A 24852-nucleotide genomic window follows, 5' to 3' on the forward strand; every position below is an offset into this window, starting at 1 on the left:
ACTTTGTGATACCCACAACAAAACACACTGTTGAAATCAAATGCATACCATTCTCAGTTTGAAGCTTTGCTTTCTGCATAGTGAAGTCATTGATGGAACGCTGTCCCTCTTCTGCCTTAGTTTTGTATTCATTCATCTGGTCCTCCAGAGACCTGCACATTTTCTCTAAATTGCTCTGAAAGAGAAGCATTAACAATGGCACATAACTCATTATTTATGAAGTAGATTATCTTAGTTTAACATAATACATTTTTAATCAACAAACGTGTAGAAAAACATAAAATAAAGAAACATATCTTATTTACCTTGGCCTTCACAATATGTTCCATATTGGAGACCACGTCATCCAGCTCCAGTCTGAGCTCACTCTTCTCCTTCTCCAGTTTTTGCTTGACTCTCTGCAGGTTGTCAATCTGCTCTCCCAGATCAGCCGCACTGTCAGCTTGTTTCTTCCTGAGCGTGGCAGCAGTGGCTTCATGCTGCAGAGTGGCCTCTTCAAGGTCTCTGCGGAGTTTCTGGAACTCAGCCTCCCTCTTCTTGTTCATCTCAATCTGGACAGATGTTGCTCCACCAGCCTCCTCCAGCCTCTCACTGATCTCCTCCAGCTCTCTGGCCAGGTCTGCTCTCTGCTTCTCAACCTTAGCTCGAGCAGCTCTTTCTGCTTCCAGCTCTTCCTCCAGTTCCTCAATGCGGGCCTAGACCAAAATCAGAGTTAAGCCTTGAATTGCTATGAATTGTGGCATTTGCCAAATCTAATTCCCCAGCACAAGCAAATTACCTCTCTGTCTATTTCACTTTACCTGTAACTCCTTCAGCTTTTTCTGGAGCTGGGCACTCATCGCTTGTTCATCTTCTATTTTGCCATTAAGTTGGCTGATTTCAAAATCTTTCCTGTGGATGAAAAAAATATTGATAAATGTACCAGTGGATAAAGTTTAAAATATATTCATGTTTTTACAGTTGAAGTTTTCATATTACTTTTTCAGCCTCTCTTCAAGTTGCTGCTTGTCATTTTCCAGGTCCATAATGCTTTCTTGAGCTAACTTTAGGTCTCCCTCAAGCTTCCGCTTTGCTCTCTCGAGGTCCATACGCACTTTTTTCTCTTGCTCAAGAGATCCTTCCAGCTATGGAACATGATAAATAACTTTTATTTAGTTGTTATTTTACATGCAAATCTACATGATGGATTTAGATAATTCTTACATCATCCACTTGCTGCTCCAGCTTAGCTTTGGCCTTGCTCAGAGTGTTGACTTTGTCTTCTTCACTCTGCAAATCATCCAGTGTTTGCTGATGAGCTTCCTGTAAGGCTTTCTTTTCCTTGGTCAACTTAGCAATGATTTCATCCAAAGCAGCCATCTCCTCGACCAGGTTCTTTACCTATGGCCAGAGGAGAGGATTATTTTTTTTATCAAGGACTTCAACACAAATGTTATTTGGGACACATAGTCATTTTACAGTAACTGAGTGTTTGTGGTACCTTGTTCTCTGTGGCATGCTTCTCTTTCTCCACTTTAGCCAGCGTTAACTCTAAGTCATCAATGTCTTTCTTCAGCTCAGAGCACTCATCCTCCAGCTTCCTCTTCTTAGCTGTCAGTTCAGCATTCATCTCTTCCTCATCCTCCAGTCTCTCAGACAGCTCTTTGGCTTTTGCCTCCATCTGAATCTTGTTTTTAATCAGCCCCTCACATCTTTCCTCAGCATCACACAGAGTATCTTGCTCCTGTTATTATTGAAAAGGCAAAAAGTTACAAAGACCTGGTTTAGTTTTTATATTATTTGTAAATCTACCTAGTTTATACATACAGCTTGAACTTGGAGCTGCAGATCGTTCTTCTCTTGGAGAAGAGTGACCATTTTTTCTTCAAGTTCCTTCCTGCGGGCCTCAGATTTTGCGTAAGCCTCTTTTAGTTTGGCAAATTCGTCTTTCATATTTGCCATCTCCTTCTCATTCTCAGCTGATTTCAGCAGAGGTTTAATCTTGAAGTACATCTTCATCCAGGGCCAATTCTTGACCCCCATGAAGGCACGGATGTTCCACTGGATCACAAGTAGTGCATCCCTACATAAAACAGATCAATACATTTAAAGCTGTCTCCAGCAGAAAAAAACGTTTAACAATATTTACTTCAGTTATAGTGTATGTATGTCAGCATGCATGTGTACTTTGAGGTACTGGTTTTTAAAAATGTTTATAGTTTATAGACTATAGTATAGAGTATAGGTGATATTGTATAGCCCCTTGAGGCAATTTTGGGATTTTTGATACTTGGCTATATGAATAAAACTGACCTAACTTGATTTTACCAACAGAGTCTGGCCACATTGTGAGCAGTTACCTGCGTTCAACAATCTTCTGGAATTCAATTCTAGCCAAAAGGCCTCTTGACCGGGCTTGGATGCCAGTGATGATAAGAGCTAGTCGGTCATCTCGCATCTCCTCCAGCAGACCCAGCAGTCCAGCTTTGAAAAACACCTTTATAGGGGCAGATTAGATAATCAGGATAACATGTCTGTTATGCAAAATGTATTTGTTATATACAGTATGCTATATGTATATGTTATATGTAAAACTGACCTTGGTGTGCCCTAGTTTGTACTGAGTGTGGTCAATATCCAGAGAACCCAACAATTTCTCAGCAGCTTTCTTGTTGTCAATAAACTGTCCCTCAGGAATGGCATTAGGGTTCAAAATGCGGTATCTTTGAAACAAATCAAACATATACAATTTTTAGTATGTTGTGAATATGCATTTTAAACCATGCCACAAAGATTCTAAAATTTGGGGTTATCCATCACATACAAACCTCTGTTTGAAATCTCCATAGAGGACCCTGTTGGGGAAGCCCTTTCTGCAGATCCTGATGCCTTCCAGCACACCGTTACAGCGCAGTTGGTGCATCACCAGAGGGTTCTCCATGGCCCCAGGAGTCTTGGTCTCATTGGGGATGATGCAGCGAACAAAGTGAGGGTGAGTAGACCTCAAGTTGGACATCAGCTTGTTCAGGTTCTCCTGCAAATTTTTATCACATAATGTTGAATATATTTTATGTTTTTCATTGTCTGACGAAAATAACGATAAAGAAACTGTGTTGTAAATTTAAATGTGTGTTATTAAATTTGTTATCTTATCTGAACTCGTTAATTGCGCCAAAGCGTTGGGAAAGTATGCAGTAGGTAAAAAAAATAATTCTGAATTGGTAAGCTTAGACCTTACTCCTACATATGACGTTTGCATAAATACACTCCTTCTCGCTTAGACCCATAACAACTATTGGAAAATATGAATTAAAGAAAAAACATAAATATCTTACCCTGTGCAAAGCTGATACAGTTTGAAAGGATGAACCTTTCTTCTTGGCACCTTTGCCCTTCCCACCTTCAGCTAAATCAAATAAATTAAAATAATTATGTCATTCAGATGACAGAAATCTGTACAAAAACTGTACAATAATTTAATCTGTTATGTTAATGTTAATATGTAAATTATTGTCACCAATTACTGTGAATTTGAATTTCTTTACATTCATTTCAACCAGTAAATGTCAACATACCTGAATCAGCTCCTGCATACCCGGCAAAAAGAATAGATAAAAGCTTAAGGTTAGATTTCTGATAAAGACCGACTACAGTCTCATTTAGGGGATCCTTGTTCTTCACCAGCCAGTTGTTGATATTATAATCAACAGTTCCTGCATAATGCATCAGGGAGAAATGGGCCTCTGGTTTTCCTTTGACAATTCTTGGCTTCTGGAAGTTGGCAGATTTCCCCAGATGGTTGTCATAGAGCTTAGCCTTAAAGGTGGTATCAGAGGCTTTGGGGAACATGCACTCCTCTTCAAGGATGGACATGATACCCATGGGCTGAGGGGGTAAAAATACAAGTCGTTTTAACATCTTTTTTAGAATTAACTTGTATTCATGAACATGTAACATCCCTGTGTCTCACCTTTTCAATCAGGTCAATACAGGCCTGCAAGTCCATACCAAAATCTATGAAAGTCCATTCAATGCCCTCTTTCTTATACTCTTCCTGCTCCAGCACAAACATGTGGTGGTTGAAAAACTGTTGCAGTTTTTCATTGGTGAAGTTGATGCACAGCTGCTCAAAGGTGTTGAACTGTAATTGAATGGTCCACAGTTTAACCAGGGTTAATCATTTCTTATTCAACCAAAGACTACTTGATGTACAGTATGTATTTTTATCAAACTCACATCAAAGATCTCAAATCCAGCAATGTCCAGTACACCAATGAAGTACTGACGAGGCTGCTTGGTGTCCAGGGATTGGTTGATCCTCACTACCATCCACAGGAACATCTTCTCATACACTGACTTAGACAGTGCACTAACAGCATAGTTCACCTTGGGAAAAGTAATTAATCATATATTTCAGACTTAACTTTCTATTAAATCAAACTATAGTCAAAAGGTTTCATTTAAGTCATTACCTGAGCAACAGTCTGTCCCTTGGTGACCCACTCATTTCCTACTTTGACTCTTGGGTGACAGAGACCTTTGATGAGGTCGGCAGAGTTCAGGCCCATCAGATATGAAATTTTGTCAGCAACTGAGAAAGTAAAGATATGTATTAGTGTCAAATGCATACATTTTTGCCTTCAACTAGACACTGTGCTGGCTCTGTCTTTCTCTTTAGGGTTCTTTGACACACTTAAAGTATGGACCAGTGACAAACATGGTCAAAAATGACAAGGTTGGACCATATAGTCAGACATGTCAAAAGTGCTTTTCTTTGATGCAGTCCCAATTTGTGACTTACAATGGCTATTCCAATAATTTTTTACATCACCAGCTTGCTTAGGGCAGTTTAAAGCAACTTCACCTTAAGTTGGTATAGTGGCTTAGCTGTCATGTTTAAGGATTCAGGATGGCACAGCATGCCAACTTCCCTTTTCAATATTACTTACATTCATTTGCATTTATTTAAGTATATAGTCTCAATGATTAACACCCATCTAGATATGACAACCTATCTCACCTTCAGTGCCATCCGCTTCTGCCTGCTCTTCTCGCTGCTTCTGCTTAAATTTAATGTTACCAAAGTGCATGACGGAGCCAATCATCTTATAAATACTGTTCTTCTCTTCCTGAGTGAAGCCCAGCACATCAAAGGCATCCTGAATGGAATAAAAACATCATGTTATTTTAAAATTATGTTTGATTAAAAAATAAAAAAAAGTTTCCTGTTGTGAATCCAAGATTCAGCTCACGTCAGTGGCCATCAGCTCTTCAGAATCATTGATCGAAGCTACTGTTGTCTCTCCTTGGGAGATGAAGGCGTAGTCATAGGGGTTGTTCGTGATAAGCAACATTTCTAAAAAATATATTCACAGAACAGAAAATATTTATTTTATGAGGCAATGCACTATACAGTACAGTAGTAACCATATACTGCATGTATATTGTACACTTACCCAGAAGTTCAGGTTTTGCCTGAGACAAGATCTGGTAGAAAATGTGGTAGTCCCTCTCAGCCTTGAGCTGATAGGTCACCCGAGACTTTTCCAGAAGGTCTGTCAGAGGTATAATATATGTTATGTTGTTGTTTTCCAGTACAAAATTAGTTGCTGTAGGTGTAGTTTTACCAATAATTACTTGCATCTTACCACACTTTGATGCAACTTTACAAATTCAACAGGTTTGTACACAATAACACATTGTCTAAAATAAACTGGCCAGAGCTGCCACAATTTAATGTGATCAAATATTATTTTTATGACTTTTTAAGTAATACATTTTTTTTTGACATGGGTGGCACATTTGTTTATTGGTTACAGCGATAAGCTTCTGGTTCAAATTTGCAAGGGCCTTTGTGTATGGAGTCTGTATGTTCCCCCTGTATCACTCCTGTGTGACTTTCTTGGGTTATCTGATTTTCTGTATGCAAATTAGGCAACTGGACACTCAAAATCTCCTGTAGGTTTGAAAGTGATTACAAATTTGTGTGTTCCTACAAATTGTGTGTTAGCCCTTTGATAGACTGGAATCCAGTCCATGGTGTACTCTGCCTCTCACATACTGGAATTGGATTCAGCACCATGCATCCTTAAAACCAATCTGTGTGCCACAAAATTGATGTGTAGATGGATTTAGTTTTACTTACAAGTCTCGATGTCAGCAGAGGCCAGCTTTCCTCGGTTGTCAAAATGAATTCTGATGAATTTACCCTGAGGAAAATAATTGTTTATTTATATTACTATCATGAAAAAATAATGATAATCAACTAGCCCTTCTGCAGACACGCAAGCACTCACAAATCTAGAGGAGTTGTCATTCCTGATAGTCTTGGCATTTCCAAAGGCCTCCAGAGCAGGGTTAGCCTGAATGATTTGATCCTCCAGGGTACCCTGATTTTAATAAATAAATATTACAAACTTCAGGTTTACTTCAATTTTTTAAATAGTTTCAAGACAATAAACTTGATTTATTAGCTAACTTAAACTAACTGACTTACCATTGATATTTTGGTTGTATCATAATACAGAAAGAAAAGTATGTAATACAGACCTTCCTTTCAGCAGCTGCATCTTTCTTCCCACTTGGGGCAGCAGCGATGCTAGCAAAGTACTGAATGACACGCTTGGTGTTGACAGTCTTTCCAGCACCCGATTCTCCACTAAGTGTAAAAGAGACAAAACATTTTAGTCCAAGATTTATGACCCTTCACTACTGAAGATATATCTTTTGGCTGTGACTTACGTGATAAGGATTGACTGGTTTTCTCTGTCTGTCAAAAACAGAGATTTCCAAATGATCATTTAAAAAATGGAACAATATCATAATCTAATATTTAAAGAAAACAAGGCTAAACTAGATGATTTACCTGACAGCATATATTGGTAGGCATTGTCAGAGATGGAGAAGATATGAGGAGGAGCCTCAGCCCTCTTCTTTCCTCTGTAGGCAACAACCACCTCTTGGTTGTAGACTGGCAGCCACTTGTAGGGGTTGATAGTCACACAGAAGAGCCCAGAGTAGGTCTGTCAAATTAAGAGAGGAATAGACAAAATAGTGGTTTCAGACGCTGATATGTCTTATTAAAAAAGGAAAGTTACAGATTAGGCAGTTTTCTTACGTAAATCATCCATGCTGCATAACGCTCTTTGAGGTTAAACAGCACAGCGGGCTCATGGAGGAAAGTGAACATGGCCATGTCTTCAATTTTATCAAACTTTGGCGGGTTCTGAGGGTGTACATCACACTCCTTTACTGTGACAGTCTGCAGAAAGAGGTAACACAGTCTTAAACAAAGGTCAAGCCTATCATGCATTTGAACCAAACCATTGATGTATTGTACACACCTTTCCAAATTCATTTTCAGCAGTTACTTTGTCACCATCTCTACTCGTGATGGAAGCTTTGACGTACTCAACCTCAGGGTCAGGAACGAAGCACTCCTTCTTCATGTCAAATGGACGAGTTTGGGCTTCTAAACGCTCCTTATCTGACTTCCTTAGAAAAGAAGCAGCGGGCCCGAACTCTGCCATGACGGCATCACCCATTTTTCAACCTTTAAAGTATAAAACATGTTTTACAGCCTTTGGTTTTCTTTGCACATTGATCATTCACGTAAGAACCAGGATATATGAATGAATATATGAGTCAGTTAACAAGTCAACAAAATAAACTTGAAAAATGAAAGTCTTGTATATCCCTGTACAGAATTTTTTGTATATCTGTTAAACTGTATTCTCTTTCAATACAATACAGATATAAGTAAGCTTATATGGATGTATCACTAACATTCGAGTTATATAGGACAGAGAAATGTGTCAGGCCTTGTGATATGCATAACCCCAAAATAGCAGAATCGGAAAATAAATTTTACCTGTGGCGTTTCACTCCACTGTAATTTGGAATCTGGCATATTCATATTTAGTGGTCAAAAGAAAACCAAATGTTACTTTACATTATATTATTTAATAAAGACACATCAAATGAAAAGTAAAACAAAATGCAAATAAGTGACAGTAACACAATAAATCTTCTCAACCAAAACATAAATACTAACCTCTTACAAAATGTAGCTAACGGAACAGACTATATATAGCTGGGAGTAATTTTAACATCTCAAACGACATAGCAGTTTCTCACTTGAGTGGATTTTTTTCTTACCTTTGACCGTCAACCTTTGTCAAGTGAAATGATGGTTCCAGTGGCTGACACCAGGCCACCTCTCCATTAATAAAGGTTGTTAGTCAACCAAATATGGTGATGCATATCAGAGAAATGGTATCCAGGTTGCCTGTCACTGTCCAAATTTGGTAGAGCCTAGGGCTGCTATTTGTTGCGCTCACCTTGTGAACAACAGTCTAATACACTAGACTGGACATGACAAAAAAGGGGAAGGCAGGAGGTGGGGGAGCAGGGATAAGCTGCAATCTATGAAGTCATTCTCTTTTGTCCCAGTAAGTGACATCGGTGCATAAAATAATTGATTATGAAATAAATTGAATTTAAATTAAGTTATTGCTGGACATTTTGTTATTTTAAGTTTCTATTCTTGTTAATTATTTTACATAAACTAGTGCTTGAAACTGTTAAGGACATGATTGTTGTAAAAGGAATAGACAATCCCGACATCTATATCAATACATGGCCATGGCATAATAGGTATACCATACTGTATTCCCCATAACAGCACTAATTATTGTAATTTGTTGATTAGAAGGTTGATCCCCTGTGCTTTATGGTAATGTATGTCTATACACTTGATGGCAGACACGTTTTATCATATACTACTGTCACTCAAACTAAATAAAGTAGGCTATCAGGCAAGCATTCTTTATGGGACATGAAACATCTCGAGATCTAAAGTTCAACAATAGTCTGTCAAGTGATAGGTGTGAAATACATTTCAAGAGAGAGAATAAAGAGCTGCAGCTGTTGTCGACAGGCAAGACAAGGCCAAGGTCGCAGCTGTGAGATCCCTTTTTTATCACTCCCCACTGGTCACGGATATATGCCTGACCCTGTCTAACCCTGGTCACTTGGCACACTTTCCTTTTCATCTGCGGATACCTGTTTTTTCTAAGTATCTTCTTATAAAGACATAAGAATCAGGCTAAAAAGAAATTAAAAAAATACAATTTTCTTTGTTATAAATTTACTGGTAGTATTTTTATTTTGACTGTTAACTAGTGGAAAATAGCCTTTTTTTAATGTAGATGTAGTAATTGCCATATACTAAGGTTAAACAACCATCAGCATAAGTGTGACAAAAATTAGATGTATTGTAGGATTTACAGATGATGTTATCTTCTATTTGTGCGATATTCATCATTAAAGAAGTATTTTTATTTTATGTATTTATGAAGTCAGTGACATTGCCTGTAAAGTCTTCATGTAGTTTTGGGGTGTCCAATTATTCTCATAACATACATATAAGGCTTTTTTGTCTTATACTGGTTTTAAGCAAATAATACCTGGATTAAGAGGAGCAGATCTATTCAAGATCAGAAGTTTTATATGTTTAAAAGTTGTCAAAAGTTAAATCATCTGTGTCTTCTAGTGGCACAAGTGATCACAAATTGAGTTTTATGTTTTGGATTATAGTTAAATAATGATTTTTAAAATCAATAAATTCAATAAATTGTTCAACCCCAGTGTTTGTACTGGAAATCTATAATTTTATAATTTCTTTGTTCAAAAAATACAGATGAATTCCTATAATTTACAGTTTAGTAATAAAAAAATATATAAATCAATACAATAAATAAAAACATATGTACACAACATATGTGTGTTCACTTTTAAATTGAAGTTTACTCCAGGCTTGTAGACTAAAGTTGCCTGTTGCGAGTGCCCTTGGCCTGTATCTATTGACATGGCATTGTTTTATTCTCTTCTATCCTTGAGCACAAAGATAACTTGTGAAATTCCTGCTGGCTGCCTTTGGATGCTTGGTGGTTCACAGGACAGCTTGTGACGCTCGTAGTCAGGAAAGGTTTATCTTTTGATCTGCAGCAGCAGGTGATAAGCCCACGAGAAACCAAGTACTATATGAACAATATGTATTGTAATATTGGATACTACTGTATATTGTTTAGTATGCTGAATGAGTGTTTACTGACAAGGTTTTAACAATATATAACAAGTGTATCATACTTCAAAGAACAATGAGGCACATCGACCTGAAACTACCATGAATGATGGCAGCCAAGAGCTTTCTGAAACATGTAATAGGATTTTTTTGCTCTAACAGACTTTAAACCCAGGTAGATTGAAACTCTGGTAAGAAATAATTCCTGCAAAGCATGCTGGCCAGTAATGCAACCTGAACCTCAGCTGTCTTTCTCTCCATCACATCTCACAGGTCTTGTCCCTGCTTGCCTTTGAACTAGAATTCTCATCTCCCTAACTTGTCCCTATTCCAGGCTCTAGCAGAATACTCAGCCATCCATTAAAGGTCTAATTGTCAGCTGTCCATAGTTCTTGTGTCCCGGACATGGAAACACAATGGAAGATGTGAGGCACCTTACTTCACTTAAGTTTGAAACTGGAGCAAGCAAAGCTATTGTTAGTATTTTGTGGTTGTGAAAGGTCACCTCTAAAGGGGTGTTGAGCTCTGGTGAAGACAAGGAGTTCATTGTTCTCTTTCCCTTTCTTCTTCCCACTTATTCAGACTGTGGAGCACTGTGTGGACTCAAATCCGGAGTACTGCTTATCTTCCGACGAGGAAATTACCAGGACATGGTGAAATAATGGAAAGGTACTGTTGAACATTTAAAGCTTAGCATTTAAATCGACTTTTTTCTAATCCGTCTGAAAATCGACTTATTTGTAAAACTGATCAAATAGATAATTTTGCCACAATATACTCTTATTAACAATATCCTATTTTGATGATATTGTGTTGTTTGAATTCTTTAGGTCGCTCTCCGGGGACTCTATCTCTGAAAACACCAAGTCCAGATTATCTGATGTCATTCAGACATCCTTTTCCAAGTCTCTCTGTTCTGTGTTCGAAATGGCCCTCCCTTGTCTGGCTTTGACATTTTGAAGATGCATATTACCAGAGAAAGACTCACCTCCACTACTGATGTGAAGGTTAGTAGTTTCAACTTCCCTTGTTTTGGTGGTTTGACAGTTTAGTTTATAATCTTATCACAATGGAGGGAAACATTGCACACATTTCCCTCCATTAAAGCAAAAGATGTGATTGTCAATAACATTTCATTTATCATTAGTTCACACTACATCCGTTTGATAGTACTGTTTTAGCTGTCGGAAAGGGGTATTTGATGAAGTTATTGTTTTCTTAAGTTATGAATTATTTTTACTGTAGGTGATTAGTCCTTTTTTTCTGTTGTGTTTCTGCAAACTTCTCATATTTCACCTTGTTGAAAGAAAGTGTCCACAACTATTCCATAGACATCCATGTTGCTCATACAAGCTACCCAGGTGCTCTTCTGAATAATTAAACCTACCACTTTGTTACTATAAACTCAAAATGCAATGTTTCCTGTGCAGTCGACAATTCTCCCCAGAAAAGCTAAGTAGTTACCTCATCAAGTAAATTCTGTCGAAATACGTTTGCAATGTCTTAACGGTGGGCCTGAGTATAATATTGAGAATGTGGAATTTCTTCTTAGTTGTACTAGCAAGCGTTGCTTTTAGTCATCTTTTTAAGTGAGGGATTGAGGCAGCAACATTCTGCAGTCTGTTCTTATGATATTGGCTTCTTCTTCATTTATTTCACATCTGATTCAGATCCAGACACCTTGAAAAGCATTTAATGGTAGTATTTATTTGGGGAAATACTAAATTTGTGTTTACTTTGAATGGGTATATTGCATGAAACATAAGTTGTATAATTGAACCATAAACCTCAATTATTTTCCAGCTGTGTAGTATTATCACTATTATATATAAATGGCACTATAGGTGTTTAAGGTATATCAGTATTTAAGGACTTATTGTAACGAGACTCCTTCGCCCACCACCTCCTCCCTTCTCGCCAAATTAGAATAAAATATGTACGTTTACTCTGTTCATCATGATGTCGATTGACTTTTGCAGCATCTGATGAATGAGGTTGGAAAAGACCAGTATATTCACTTGGCTAATAATAACAGATTTAGTATGTGAAAATGGTGTAGTTTATATTTCCTCTTACAAGACAAATAGTTTGAAGCCACAAGACATTTTTTAAAGACTTGTATAATGAAAAGAGCCTAAATTAATGTGCTATGACGTTGTCTTCACTAAGTCAATTTAATTTAAAAAGCAATAGTTGTTGAAATCAGCATCTGACACACATTAAATCACATGTTTGGAGGACCAAACGTAACATATTTGTAAATAAATGAGAATAAATACATAAATAAATCAATGAATGAATTACATTTATAGATGTAGGCTCCTTTTTTAGTTTTCAGGATCCATTTCATTTAGCATAATTTATTTGTTTAATCTTATTGTTGCAGTGAAACCTATTCAGTTTTTGTTTTGCTAACTGAAATCGCAACAAACGAAACTTTTTGTCTGTTTTGTACATATTATTTAACACACACATATAGTTTGAATTATTAAATAGATTGGGTATAAGCAATTCACAGAGGAGTCATACGTCTTTTCAATTTTCAATCCCAACCAGAGGAGCGGCATAACCATATTTTGAATATTGGAAAATATTAGATCATGCTGCTGAAGGAAAACATCTTGAAATACATTTATTCGATGACTATTATCAAAAATCAACATTTATAAGTTATTATTATTAAAGTATTTTTTAAATATATTTTATCAATTATAGAAATGAGTCAAGTTTAGTTCCCTATAGTTATGAAACACAAGAGCCTTTGTCAATGAAAAGTCAAGAAACTGTTTCAGATGCACTTTAAATTTATTCTACTGAACAAAAGACATGCTTAGGGAGACACCAGGCAACAGGTGCCTCAGAAAGATAATTTTGGGAAAAACTTCACTCTTCATCGAGTCCTTTCTGAAACAAAATCAACAAAACACAAGATAGATTGTGAGATATGTTTTGTTTATGATTAAATAATATTATTTCAACACTTATTTTATTACAGATTGAACCAGTTTCCCCATATTATTCACCATTTAGGCCCCTCAGAGGAGTATTATAAATGTAGTAATAATAGCCAACGCCCTATTGGAAGACCACTGACAAATCGGGGGAAGACCCATCATCTCATTGACTACATTTGCATTCATACCAATATTCCCATATATTCTAAATATGACAATATTTTGAATTTGTTACAGGTCATGTAAACAACATCTAAGTGAATGAGGCCTCCTGAATTAAAAATTTAAGAAATGGGATAAGCTTGCATGATTTGGATTTTAGAAGAATTTTTTGGAAATTTATACAGATTGAGGTTTTTACCACAGTTACGCTAGTTAGCTCCAGTTTACAGTCAGTTTTCGGCCTCTCACCTGTTTACAACTCATGGTCAGCTCTCTGCATTGTTCACAAATCAACTAACCAGTGTGAAAGGCTGTGCTAGAGATGCAAGCCCAAAAGAGAAGCCCACAATTCTGGTTGAAAGGAGTAACACACCACTCTTAAACATTGCAAAAGACATGGATATCAGGAGATTTTTGTACAAAAAGCCCAATGCCAACCTATTCAAGAGGGTCTTTGAACGAATGAAAGAGGAAGGCTGTGTTTGCCACTGGCGGAAAAATTGTATTACGAATATTCATTATCTTTAGCCATGTAAAAAAGCTTAGTAGGAATATTGCCTTTTCGGGATATGGGGAAGATTTCCCCTTTATAACTGTTATTTAAATATATGTACATGTGTATACTGACCTTTGTCCCCACATCACGGCTCTTGGCACGTAGCTTGTTGACCTGTGACTCAGCAATGTCAGCTCTTTCTTCAGCTTCATCAAGCTCATGTTGAAGCTTACGAAACTTGGTAAGATTACTGTTTGCCTGTTCCTCCTGTAGAACCATAACACCACATATGTAACTTATATCTGCTCGGATAACGCTTCGTGTCACTGGTAGGATGCAAGTTTTGAATATGAATTTCACTGAACTTACAGCCTCTTCAGAAGCCCTCTTGTAGGATTTGACCTTAAGCTGCAGCTTGTCCACCAAGTCTTGAAGACGTGCTAGATTTTTCCGGTCCTCCTCCGTCTAAATTATGCAAAAAACAGCATAAAATTATTGTATGTTTATTATGATTTGGGATTAAATTTCTGTTGCAGACTTTGGTCAAGATTGATAGTTACCTGATAGGTAAGCTCCTTGATACGTCTTTCATACTTCTTTATTCCCTTTACAGCATCATTGGCCTTTTTTTGTTCACTTTCCACCTCATTTTCAAGTTCCTTAACCTGCAGGATGTAGGATGTAGACAAAAATAGTCAGCCAACACCTATAAACTTTATATAGAGCTGCTATTTATTTTTCAACTTATTCTCACTTAAACTCACTCTGGCCTCAAGCTTCTGAATCTGCTTCTTGCCCCCCTTCATGGCGATCTGTTCAGCTTCATCCAGACGGTGCTGCAGGTCTTTGATGGTTTGCTCCATGTTCTTCTTCATACGCTCCAGGTGAGCGCTGGTGTCCTGCTCTTTCTTCAGCTCCTCTGCCATCATGGCAGCATCAGTAATGGCCTTCTTGGCCTTTTCCTCAGCATTTCTGCACTCCTGCACTGCTTCCTCCACTTCAGTTTGAAGCTGAGATGTATCAGCTTCCAGCTTCTTCTTGTGATTTATCAGGCTAGTGTTCTAGTTTAACATAAATTGAAGAGAATTTGCATTGACTGCAAAACAAATTTATTGTACAACATATTGATATTCACTGTATCTTACCTGTGAGTGCAGTAGCTGCACCCTTTCAGTAACGTCCAGCAGCTCTTGCTCAGCGAGTTTTCGTCCTCTCTCAGTTTGTTCCAGAGCAGCTCTGAGCTCCTCCACTTCAGCCTGAAGCAGGTTGTTGCGTCTCTCAACAATGGCATTGTTCTCCTTTAGATCATCATTGGCTCGAAGAGAGTCATCAAGCTGGAGCTGAGCGTCCTGGATAAGTGTGACATTGACATGTGACATTTATTGTGAAACAGGTTAGGTTAAGTGACTAAGTGAAAACATTTTTTAAATAAACTCTATACCTTCAGATGTGCATGGACAGCCTTCAGTTGTTTCTGGGCCTCAGCTGCCTGCCTGTTGGCCTGGCTTAACTGGATCTCCATCTCATTGAGGTCTCCCTCCATCTTCTTCTTCAAACGGAGAGCCTCATTCCTGCTGCGAGTCTCGGCCTCAAGAGAATTCTGAAGAGTATCCACCATTCGCTGTTGGTTTCTCTTTGCTTGATCCATCTCTTCATCCTTCTCGGCCAGCTTGCGCTCAATATCAGCCTTAATCTGGTTGAACTCAAGCTGGATTCTGAGAATCTTTCCTTCCTCATGCTCCAGTGAGGCCTATCATGAAAACACAATATTGAAAATGAAATATATGACTATTAAAACGTATCAAAATATGTTCATAAGGTCCACCTTTACAACATTGAACATACCTCTGCCTCCTCCAGAGCTGTTTGTATGTCAGACTTCTCTTGTTCCAACTGTTTTCGAATCTTCTCAAGCTCATGGATACTCTTACCACTCTCACCGATTTGCTCAGTGAGGTCAGATATTTCCTCTGAGAAACAAAATGAAACATTATAAAGGGTTTGGTCATTCGAACAAATTCTGCGATAGAGGCGTAAGCTGGTGTTGTCCTTACCCTGCAGATTCTTATTCTCTCTCTTCATGGTTTCCAGATGTTCAAGAGATTCTTCATAGGAGTTTTTCAGTTTGAAGAGCTCAGTGCTCAGAGACCTGGCTTCCTTCTGGGAGCCCTCCAGCTCACACTGAGACTCTTCATACTTCTGTTTCCATTCTGCCAGGACCTGAAATATTTATGCTTAAATGTCAGTTATTTTCATCTAAAAGAGCAAAAAATGCCATATGTATTTTAAATTCAACCTTGTCAAAGTTCCTTTGCTTCTTGTCCAGAGCAGCAGCAGCAGCATTAGACCTCTCCACATCCACCATGAGATCTTCAATCTCATTCTGCAGCCTGTGTTTGGTCTTCTCCAGAGATGAACATTTAGCATTCACTGCTTCAACAGCCTCCTCGGCATCCTGCAGGCGCTGAGCCAGCTTCTTTCTGGATTATAATAGAATTTATTCAGGTTTAGGTAATTTTAAACTTTACTGATTTGTTGAAGTAAAACAATATTTTACTAACTTGGCCTCCTCCAGTTCCTCGGTTCTCTGGATGGCATCAGTTTCATACTTAGTTCTCCACTGAGCCACCTCAGAGTTAGCCTTGGACATGCTGCGCTGCAATTCAGCCTTGGCCTCCTGCTCCTCCTCATACTGCTCCCTGAGCAGGTCACAGTCATGACGAGCAGACTGCACTGCATGGGCCAACGCATTCTTGGCCTGAAATGAAAGCATATCTTGGTGTATCTTTTTGTATCACCACCACTCTGAACCAAGGTGTCACTGGTAATTGGTTGCTACCTTGATTTCTTCCTCAAGTTGTCTTTTAAGGTCTTCAATTATTTGAGTGTAGGACTGTTTTCCTCTGGTTAGTTGAGACACCAGGGAATCCTTTTCCTCAAGCCGCCTTATCAGTTCACCTAATTTTGATGAAAGAATAAAACGAGTACTTTGTGATACCCACAACAAAACACACTGTTGAAATCAAATGCATACCATTCTCAGTTTGAAGCTTTGCTTTCTGCATAGTGAAGTCATTGATGGAACGCTGTCCCTCTTCTGCCTTAGTTTTGTATTCATTCATCTGGTCCTCCAGAGACCTGCACATTTTCTCTAAATGATTCTGAAAACAACAACAACATTAACAATGGCGCATTGCCTACTTATATACAATCAGAGATGTCTTATACCATCAAAAAACATTTTAATCAACCAATGGTTGGAAATAATTATGCAAATGATTAGAAAACATATAATACTTACTTTAGCCTTCACAATATGTTCCATATTGGAGACCACGTCATCCAGCTCCAGTCTGAGCTCACTCTTCTCCTTCTCCAGTTTTTGCTTGACTCTCTGCAGGTTGTCGATCTGCTCTCCCAGATCAGCCGCACTGTCAGCTTGTTTCTTCCTGAGCGTGGCAGCAGTGGCTTCATGCTGCAGAGTGGCCTCTTCAAGGTCTCTGCGGAGTTTCTGGAACTCAGCCTCCCTCTTCTTGTTCATCTCAATCTGGACAGATGTTGCTCCACCAGCCTCCTCCAGCCTCTCACTGATCTCCTCCAGCTCTCTGGCCAGGTCTGCTCTCTGCTTCTCCACCTTAGCTCGAGCAGCTCTTTCTGCTTCCAGCTCTTCCTCCAGTTCCTCAATGCGGGCCTAGACCAAAATCAGAGTTTAATAGCTATTAATTGTTGCATTTGCCAAATATAATTTCCCAGCACTTATCTCTCTGCTTATTTAACTTTACCTGTAACTCCTTTAACTTTTTCTGGAGCTGGGCACTCATCGCCTGTTCATCTTCTATTTTGCCATTAAGTTGGCTGATTTCAAAATCTTTCCTGTGGATGTAAATAAATGATAAAATGTAATAGCTGACAGTTTTAAATATATTCAAGTTTTTACAAGTGCAGTTTTCATATTACTTTTTCAGCCTCTCTTCAAGTTGCTGCTTGTCATTTTCCAGGTCCATGATACTCTCTAGAGCTAGTTTTAAGTCTCCCTCAAGCTTCCGCTTTGCTCTCTCGAGGTCCATACGCACTTTCTTCTCTTGCTCAAGAGATCCCTCGAGCTGTGGTGGGTGATAAATAATTTATTCACATATTCCTATGTTTTCATTTAATATATTTTAAAACATACCTACAAACTCTTATTTACAATGTTCTTACATCATCCACTTGCTGCTCCAGCTTAGCCTTGGCCTTAGTCAGAGAGTTGACTTTGTCTTCCTCACTCTGCAGATCATCCAGTGTTTGCTGGTGAGCTTCCTGTAAGGCTTTCTTTTCCTTGGTCAATTTGGCAATGATTTCATCCAAAGCAGCCATTTCTTCAACCAGGTTCTTTACCTGTTTCAAATAACGTTTACATTTTAGTCAAAAATCCTACCTATAAGGCATCGGTCTTCTGTGAGCCAATTTCTTTACAACAAAGTAATAATTTAGATGGAAAATGTGTCATTTCTGATCAAGAACAATCAGACCAGTATGAAAGACATTACCTGTAAAGCAGATGTATGTTTTATAGTACCTTGTTCTCTGTGGCGTGCTTCTCCTTCTCCACTTTAGCCAGTGTTAACTCTAAGTCGTCGATGTCTTTCTTCAGCTCAGAGCACTCATCCTCCAGCTTCCTCTTCTTAGCTGTCAGTTCAGCATTCATCTCTTCCTCATCCTCCAGCCTCTCAGACAGCTCTTTGGCTTTTGCCTCCATCTGAATCTTGCACTTGATTAGCCCTTCACATCTTTCCTCAGCATCACACAGATTATCTTGCTCCTGTTATTATTTAAAAGGCACAGCATTAGATAGTGGCTGACATGGTAAATATTTGCAATACTGAAAAATTGTAAACATACAGATTGAACTTGAAGCTGCAGGTCGTTCTTCTCTTGGAGAAGAGTGACCATTTTTTCTTCAAGTTCCTTCCTGCGGGCCTCAGATTTTGCGTAAGCCTCTTTTAGTTTGGCAAATTCTTCTTTCATATTTGCCAACTCCTTCTCATTCTCTGCTGATTTGAGCAGAGGTTTAATTTTGAAGTACATCTTCATCCAGGGCCAATTCTTGACCCCCATGAAGGCACGGATGTTCCACTGGATCACAAGTAGTGCATCCCTACGGACATTGATTTAAAGATGTTTTGAAATGTTGCAGAGCATTATAACATTATATTATATTTCCTTAAAACACAAGTATTGTACAGTGATTGCATGTTCTACATGCATTTTACTTGTTATTTTACCCTCAGAGACCCATCCTTCTTTTTTTTGTCAGATTGGGGATATTTGGGGGGATATAGGACAGTGTATACCACATAGAAGCGGTCTAACTTCACCTGAAGGCTGGGAGCCTGAAGAATAATTTGTGGGGCAGCTAATCATAAATATGTCTTAATAAAATTATCTGTTAGGTGCCTAATTATTTCTTTCAAAGTTTAGAGTGTAAAACGGCTCAGAATATTTTGATGGAAAAATATGACCGCTTGTGATGTCCAAATGAAGCTTCATGACCCCACTAGATGGTGCCCTTGTTTTAAACAATAATGAATGAGTAATGGCAAATCAGTGTGCTTTCAACACTTTGAGGAACAAGTGTCAGCTTTACAATTATACTCATTTTATGCAATTCCACCACTTTTTATGGATATGAATTGAATATTTAAATACATCATTTTTAAATAATAAATGTATACTGCCTGCAAATAAATGCCATGTTTTTCGCATACAGCTGCATGGGGTTTGGGATTTGGACAGTGCCCGTCGATACCAATGGAATCAATTTTCATTCAGATATCTTGAGATCAGAGGTCAAGGGATCCCCATAAACTTAAATGTCACCTTCTATCTTGTGTATTCCACTGCTCCTCCTTATGCCTATGATATTGAAATTATATATATATTCAGTATATTTTAATTAATTTAGGGCACGCACCTGCGTTCTACAATCTTCTGGAATTCAATTCTTGCCAGAACACCACGTGACCTTGCCTGGATCCTGGTGATGATTAGGGCCAAGCGGTCATCTCGCATCTCCTCGAGCAGACCAAGGAGACCGGCTTTGAAGAACACCTAGTTTTTGTAAACAGTAGCAAGCATAAAACAGAATAGAATAGAAATACTTTATTGATCCCAAGCTGGGAAATTGCAGAACAAAACACAAAAACACCCTTGTTGTGTGTGTGTGTGTGTGTGTGTGTGTGTGTGTGTGTGTGTGTGTGTGTGTGTTGAAGACAATAGTTCATGCCCAGCATATATATAGCATATGCTTCAAACTGTATATGCCAAAAAGTATATTACCAATACTTACCTTGGTGTGCCCCAGTTTGTACTGGGTATGGTCTATATCCAAGGAGCCCAAAAGCTTCTCTGAAGCTTTTTTGTTATCGATGAACTGTCCGTCAGGGATAGCATTTGGGTTCAAAATGCGGTATCTTTTTAATGAAGAGAAAAGAGGTTTCCTGTTATATTTAATGAACAGTTTGTCCTTCCTTTAATGTGTCACCCATTCATATATCTGACACAACACCTCTGTTTGAAATCTCCATAGAGGACCCTGTTGGGGAAGCCCTTTCTGCAGATCCTGATGCCTTCCAGCACACCGTTACAGCGCAGCTGGTGCATCACCAGAGGGTTCTCCATGGCCCCAGGAGTCTTGGTCTCATTGGGGATGATGCAGCGAACAAAGTGAGGGTGAGTAGACCTCAAGTTGGTCATCAGCTTGTGCAGGTTCTCCTGTATATATGTTAATCATCAATGTAAAATGAAGTCTCAGTCATTGGTTTGCATCGCCATTCACATATTTTTATGTAATTTCACTCACCCTGTGCAAAGCAGACACAGTTTGGAAGGATGAACCCTTCTTCTTGCTTCCTCCTTTGCTACCCTTTCCACTGTCGGCTAGAACCAGTGTACAACTCATTAGATCAAATGAATGATTCAATCTTGCATTTCTCATTGTGACACATCATATAAAATTTTCAGTGAGGTTGATGCTGCACATTCAGTTTATTCATACCTGATTCTGATGCGTAATTTGCAAAGAGCACAGATAACAGTTTGAGATTAGACTTCTGGTAGAGTCCTACAACCGTCTCATTCAAAGGATCCTTGTTCTTCACCAGCCAGTTGTTGATATTATAATCAACAGTTCCTGCATAATGCATCAGGGCAAAATGGGCCTCTGGTCTTCCTTTGACAATTCTTGGCTTCTGGAAGTTGGCAGATTTCCCCAGATGGTTGTCATAGAGCTTAGCCTTAAAGGTGGTATCAGAGGCTTTGGGAAACATGCACTCCTCTTCAAGGATGGACATGATACCCATGGGCTGATGGAACAAAAAATCAAGTCATTTTAACAGACCATCTATTTTAGAATTAATTTGTATTCATGAACATGTAACATCCTTGTCTCTCACCTTTTCAATCAGGTCAATACAGGCCTGCAAGTCCATACCAAAATCTATGAAAGTCCATTCAATGCCCTCTTTCTTATACTCTTCCTGCTCCAGCACAAACATGTGGTGGTTGAAAAACTGTTGCAGTTTTTCATTGGTGAAGTTGATGCACAGCTGCTCAAAGGTGTTGAACTGTAATTGAATGGTCCACAGTTTAACCAGGGTTAATCATTTCTTATTCAACCAAAGACTACTTGATGTACAGTATGTATTTTTATCAAACTCACATCAAAGATCTCAAATCCAGCAATGTCCAGTACACCAATGAAGTACTGACGAGGCTGCTTGGTGTCCAGGGATTGGTTGATTCTTATCACCATCCACAGGAACATTTTCTCATACACTGATTTAGACAGTGCACCAACAGCATAGTTCACCTGGCAGAAATAAGTAAACACCCTGGTAAAAATGTCTAGACTTTATTTTTGGGATTGAACAGAAACATTAATCTTCTTTCACCTGAGCGACAGTTTGTCCCTTGGTGACCCACTCATTTCCTACTTTGACTCTTGGGTGACAGAGACCTTTGATGAGGTCAGCAGAGTTCAGGCCCATCAGATACGAAATTTTGTCAGCATCTGTTGAGAAATTGCTGTATTAATTCATCAAGGTCTTCATCATTCCTTTTTCCGTGATTCCTTTATCACTGTTGGCTGTAGCTTGTTTCAGAAACCATCTCTCACCTTCAGTGCCATCAGCCTCTGCCTGCTCCTCACGCTGCTTGGTCTTGAATTTCATGTTTCCATGATGCATGATGGCACCAGTCAGCTTGTAAATGCCGTTCTTCTCATCTTGGGTGAAGCCCAGCACATCAAAGGCATCCTGAAAAAGATATTATAAAATTAAAAATGCATTTTCGGCATAGTAAAATTTGATGTTAAAATTCAGTTTTAACTGAGATTTAAAGATTCAGCTCACATCAGTGGCCATCAGTTCTTCAGAATCATTGATAGACGCTACTGTTGTCTCTCCTTGAGAGATGAAGGCGTAGTCATAGGGATTGTTGGTGATAAGCAACATTTCTAAGGAGGGAATGAATAAAATGTGTTATGACTTATATCACTTTATGCATTTCAAATACAGTAACAACTAACTTTTGATGGATTTTGAGATTTATAACATGTTTGTCCAATATATACCCAGAAGTTCAGGCTTTGCCTGAGACAAGATCTGATAGAAAATGTGGTAGTCCCTCTCAGCCTTGAGCTGGAAGGTCACACGAGACTTTTCCAGAAGGTCTGTCAGGGAAATCAGTTGTTATTGTGGTAACTGATGAACTGTACTGGTAACTTTATAGGTGAAACATTTAAATGTGTTACAAAGACCATATTACTTACACGTTTCAATATCAGCAGAGGCCAACTTTCCCCGGTTATCAAAATGAATGCGGATAAATTTTCCCTAAGAGGAAGAGAGTTAATCGATTTAGTCCAGTTGGTTTACTTCAATTCAGAAATTACCATGTGCAACCCCGATGACACTCACAAATCTAGAGGAGTTGTCATTCCTGATAGTCTTGGCATTTCCAAAGGCCTCCAGAGCAGGGTTAGCCTGAATGATTTGATCCTCCAGGGTACCCTGATTTTTCAAAAAAAGAGACAAAACTTATGGCTCAGTGCCAAGTAAAATCACAAAATGTGTTTTGGCTTTTAGGAATTATTTTAAATTGAAGTTTTCAACTGATACTTTGCATTCAAGAAATATTTTTGTTGTATAAACCTTCTTTTCAGCAACTGCATCTTTCTTCCCACTTGGGGCAGCAGCGATGCTGGCAAAGTACTGAATGACACGCTTGGTGTTGACAGTCTTTCCAGCACCAGATTCTCCACTAAGTGTAAAAGAGACGAAACATTTTAGTCCAAGATTTATGACCCTTCACTACTGAAGAAATTTTTTTGGCTGTGACTTACGTGATAAGGATTGACTGGTTTTCTCTGTCTGTCAACAACAGAGATTTCCAAATGATCAGTTAAAAAATGGAAGTTGAATACTCAAAGAAAACAAGGCTAGAATAGAGAATTTACCTGACAGCATGTACTGGTAGGCATTGTCAGAGATGGAGAAGATATGAGGAGGAGCCTCAGCCCTCTTCTTTCCTCTATAGGCAACAACCACCTCTTGGTTGTAGACTGGCAGCCACTTGTAGGGGTTGATAGTCACACAGAAGAGCCCAGAATAGGTCTGTTGTAGTAAGAAAAGAGTAACAGATAATAGAAAGATAACATAATGTGTAACTTGGTCATACATATTTTGCTTAATGTCCAATGTTTTATCAATAAAAGCAAGGTTTTATGTTATTTTTCATTATCTTACATAGATCATCCATGCTGCGTAACGCTCTTTGAGGTTAAACAGCACAGCGGGCTCATGAAGGAAGGTGAACATCGCCATGTCTTCAATTTTATCAAACTTTGGTGGGTTCTGAGGGTGTACATCACACTCCTTCACTGTCACAGTCTAGGACAGAAAATAAAGCATGTTACAGTCCTAAACTAACCAAATGCCTCTCTAGAACCCTCTATGTCAGCAGAACTCCTACAGAACCTTAAATGTTTCTACCTTTCCAAATTCAGTTTCAGCAGTTACTTTGTCACCATCTCGACTCTTGATGGAAGCTTTGACGTACTCAACCTCAGGGTCAGGAACGAAGCACTCCTTCTTCATGTCAAATGGACGAGTTTGGGCTTCTAAACGCTCCTTATCTGACTTCCTTAGAAAAGAAGCAGCAAGCCCGAACTCTGCCATGGCGGCATCACCCATTTTTCAACCTGTTGCATACAGAAATGTTATGCCACATAAAACTACATCATACATTCTTAATTATAATAGAAAATGTACAACAGGACTTGTCAAAACAATTCATGCAAAACATTAGTCATTAGCATACCACATGTGCAGTAATGACAGTGCCAATAGTGCTATCACAGCTATAGACTCTCAAGTGAACTTTGGGAAGAATAGTAAGGCAGTGTGTAAAAAGGCACATCAGCGGTTGTTCTGTCTAAAAAAAATTCATGTTTCTACATTGACATTTCCATCTTTCATCTGGCTTTTATTTAATCATTTTCTAGTTTTTCTCTTGTGTCACGATTTGTTAAAACCAATATTCTCTTAACCAAAATGTTGAGTGGGACTAGTAAGCTCAAAGGTGAGCCTCAACACAACTTATCATTCCCTTACTCCCTGTGTGAGATGATCGTGATTATTCAGGACTGTTTCCATCCCTTACATAGTGAATTACAGCTCCTTCACTCTTGGTGGAGAACAAAACTATGTAGAAATACTTTCGTTGTAGCCCCTGCTATTGTACTTGCATGGCACTTTAAGCCTGAAGCACTGAAGCACTTTTTTCTCATGACTTTCTTAGAAGTTCTTATACCTGAGACTATATTTGATAGTGTGCTGTTACTTGTTTTTATGTGCTTTGTCTTGCTGTGATGTCTTGTTTCAACCCAGGAATGCAAAATTTCACGACATTTATACTACCAGAACTTTCTCTTTCGTATGTAATGACCTTTTGCTCTTAATCATGTGTAAATTAAATGTCAACAACTGTACATAGATATTTACTGTAAGACCACAATGAAGGTAAGGATATTGCATTTATGATTAAAGACTAGTAGCATTTACCTAGGGTTGGTTGGAGCTCAAAGGAGACCAGGATCAGACAGAGTCTTGCTATTCAAACTAGATAACATAGCAAAA

At 38.5% G+C, this 24852-nt stretch overlaps 1 protein-coding gene across 3 annotated transcripts in view; it reads right to left on the bottom strand.

Annotated features, from left to right (window-relative positions):
• LOC310958277 (myosin-7-like) overlaps positions 1 to 24852 on the bottom strand; it is a 28591-nt gene that overhangs the window by 3358 nt on the left and 381 nt on the right. The window contains exons 2-39 of one of the 3 annotated variants that reach the window (XM_083929136.1): positions 24778 to 24834; positions 23707 to 23915; positions 23461 to 23604; positions 23172 to 23328; positions 23058 to 23085; positions 22867 to 22975; positions 22633 to 22725; positions 22485 to 22548; positions 22287 to 22385; positions 22066 to 22169; positions 21831 to 21969; positions 21607 to 21725; positions 21375 to 21524; positions 21109 to 21279; positions 20712 to 21018; positions 20517 to 20593; positions 20223 to 20428; positions 20004 to 20127; positions 19629 to 19765; positions 18557 to 18812; positions 18234 to 18476; positions 17876 to 18052; positions 17633 to 17778; positions 17458 to 17548; positions 16977 to 17366; positions 16710 to 16836; positions 16515 to 16633; positions 16237 to 16433; positions 15972 to 16155; positions 15730 to 15895; positions 15521 to 15645; positions 15117 to 15425; positions 14821 to 15024; positions 14440 to 14736; positions 14236 to 14340; positions 14045 to 14140; positions 13808 to 13942; positions 12850 to 12967 (exon numbers count right to left, since the gene is read on the bottom strand). In XM_083929136.1, the coding sequence (XP_083785262.1) occupies positions 12947 to 12967; positions 13808 to 13942; positions 14045 to 14140; positions 14236 to 14340; positions 14440 to 14736; positions 14821 to 15024; positions 15117 to 15425; positions 15521 to 15645; positions 15730 to 15895; positions 15972 to 16155; positions 16237 to 16433; positions 16515 to 16633; positions 16710 to 16836; positions 16977 to 17366; positions 17458 to 17548; positions 17633 to 17778; positions 17876 to 18052; positions 18234 to 18476; positions 18557 to 18812; positions 19629 to 19765; positions 20004 to 20127; positions 20223 to 20428; positions 20517 to 20593; positions 20712 to 21018; positions 21109 to 21279; positions 21375 to 21524; positions 21607 to 21725; positions 21831 to 21969; positions 22066 to 22169; positions 22287 to 22385; positions 22485 to 22548; positions 22633 to 22725; positions 22867 to 22975; positions 23058 to 23085; positions 23172 to 23328; positions 23461 to 23604; positions 23707 to 23907 (5817 nt within the window). In that variant the 5' untranslated portion in view covers positions 23908 to 23915; positions 24778 to 24834 and the 3' untranslated portion in view covers positions 12850 to 12946. Of the gene's footprint in view, positions 1 to 48; positions 176 to 305; positions 696 to 800; positions 892 to 978; positions 1125 to 1203; positions 1381 to 1480; positions 1724 to 1806; positions 2063 to 2339; positions 2477 to 2578; positions 2703 to 2807; positions 3014 to 3314; positions 3386 to 3554; positions 3865 to 3949; positions 4121 to 4215; positions 4366 to 4451; positions 4571 to 4999; positions 5139 to 5231; positions 5336 to 5435; positions 5535 to 6124; positions 6189 to 6275; positions 6369 to 6528; positions 6638 to 6720; positions 6749 to 6844; positions 7002 to 7096; positions 7241 to 7322; positions 7532 to 7849; positions 7882 to 8136; positions 8170 to 12849; positions 12968 to 13807; positions 13943 to 14044; positions 14141 to 14235; positions 14341 to 14439; positions 14737 to 14820; positions 15025 to 15116; positions 15426 to 15520; positions 15646 to 15729; positions 15896 to 15971; positions 16156 to 16236; positions 16434 to 16514; positions 16634 to 16709; positions 16837 to 16976; positions 17367 to 17457; positions 17549 to 17632; positions 17779 to 17875; positions 18053 to 18233; positions 18477 to 18556; positions 18813 to 19628; positions 19766 to 20003; positions 20128 to 20222; positions 20429 to 20516; positions 20594 to 20711; positions 21019 to 21108; positions 21280 to 21374; positions 21525 to 21606; positions 21726 to 21830; positions 21970 to 22065; positions 22170 to 22286; positions 22386 to 22484; positions 22549 to 22632; positions 22726 to 22866; positions 22976 to 23057; positions 23086 to 23171; positions 23329 to 23460; positions 23605 to 23706; positions 23916 to 24777; positions 24835 to 24852 lie in introns of those variants that run through there. The other 2 variants (XM_083929137.1, XM_083929138.1) reach the window with 2 other exon arrangements.

This window comes from Echiichthys vipera (genome assembly GCF_963691815.1).
Source record: "Echiichthys vipera genome assembly, chromosome: 15".
NCBI lineage: Eukaryota > Metazoa > Chordata > Actinopteri > Perciformes > Trachinidae > Echiichthys > Echiichthys vipera.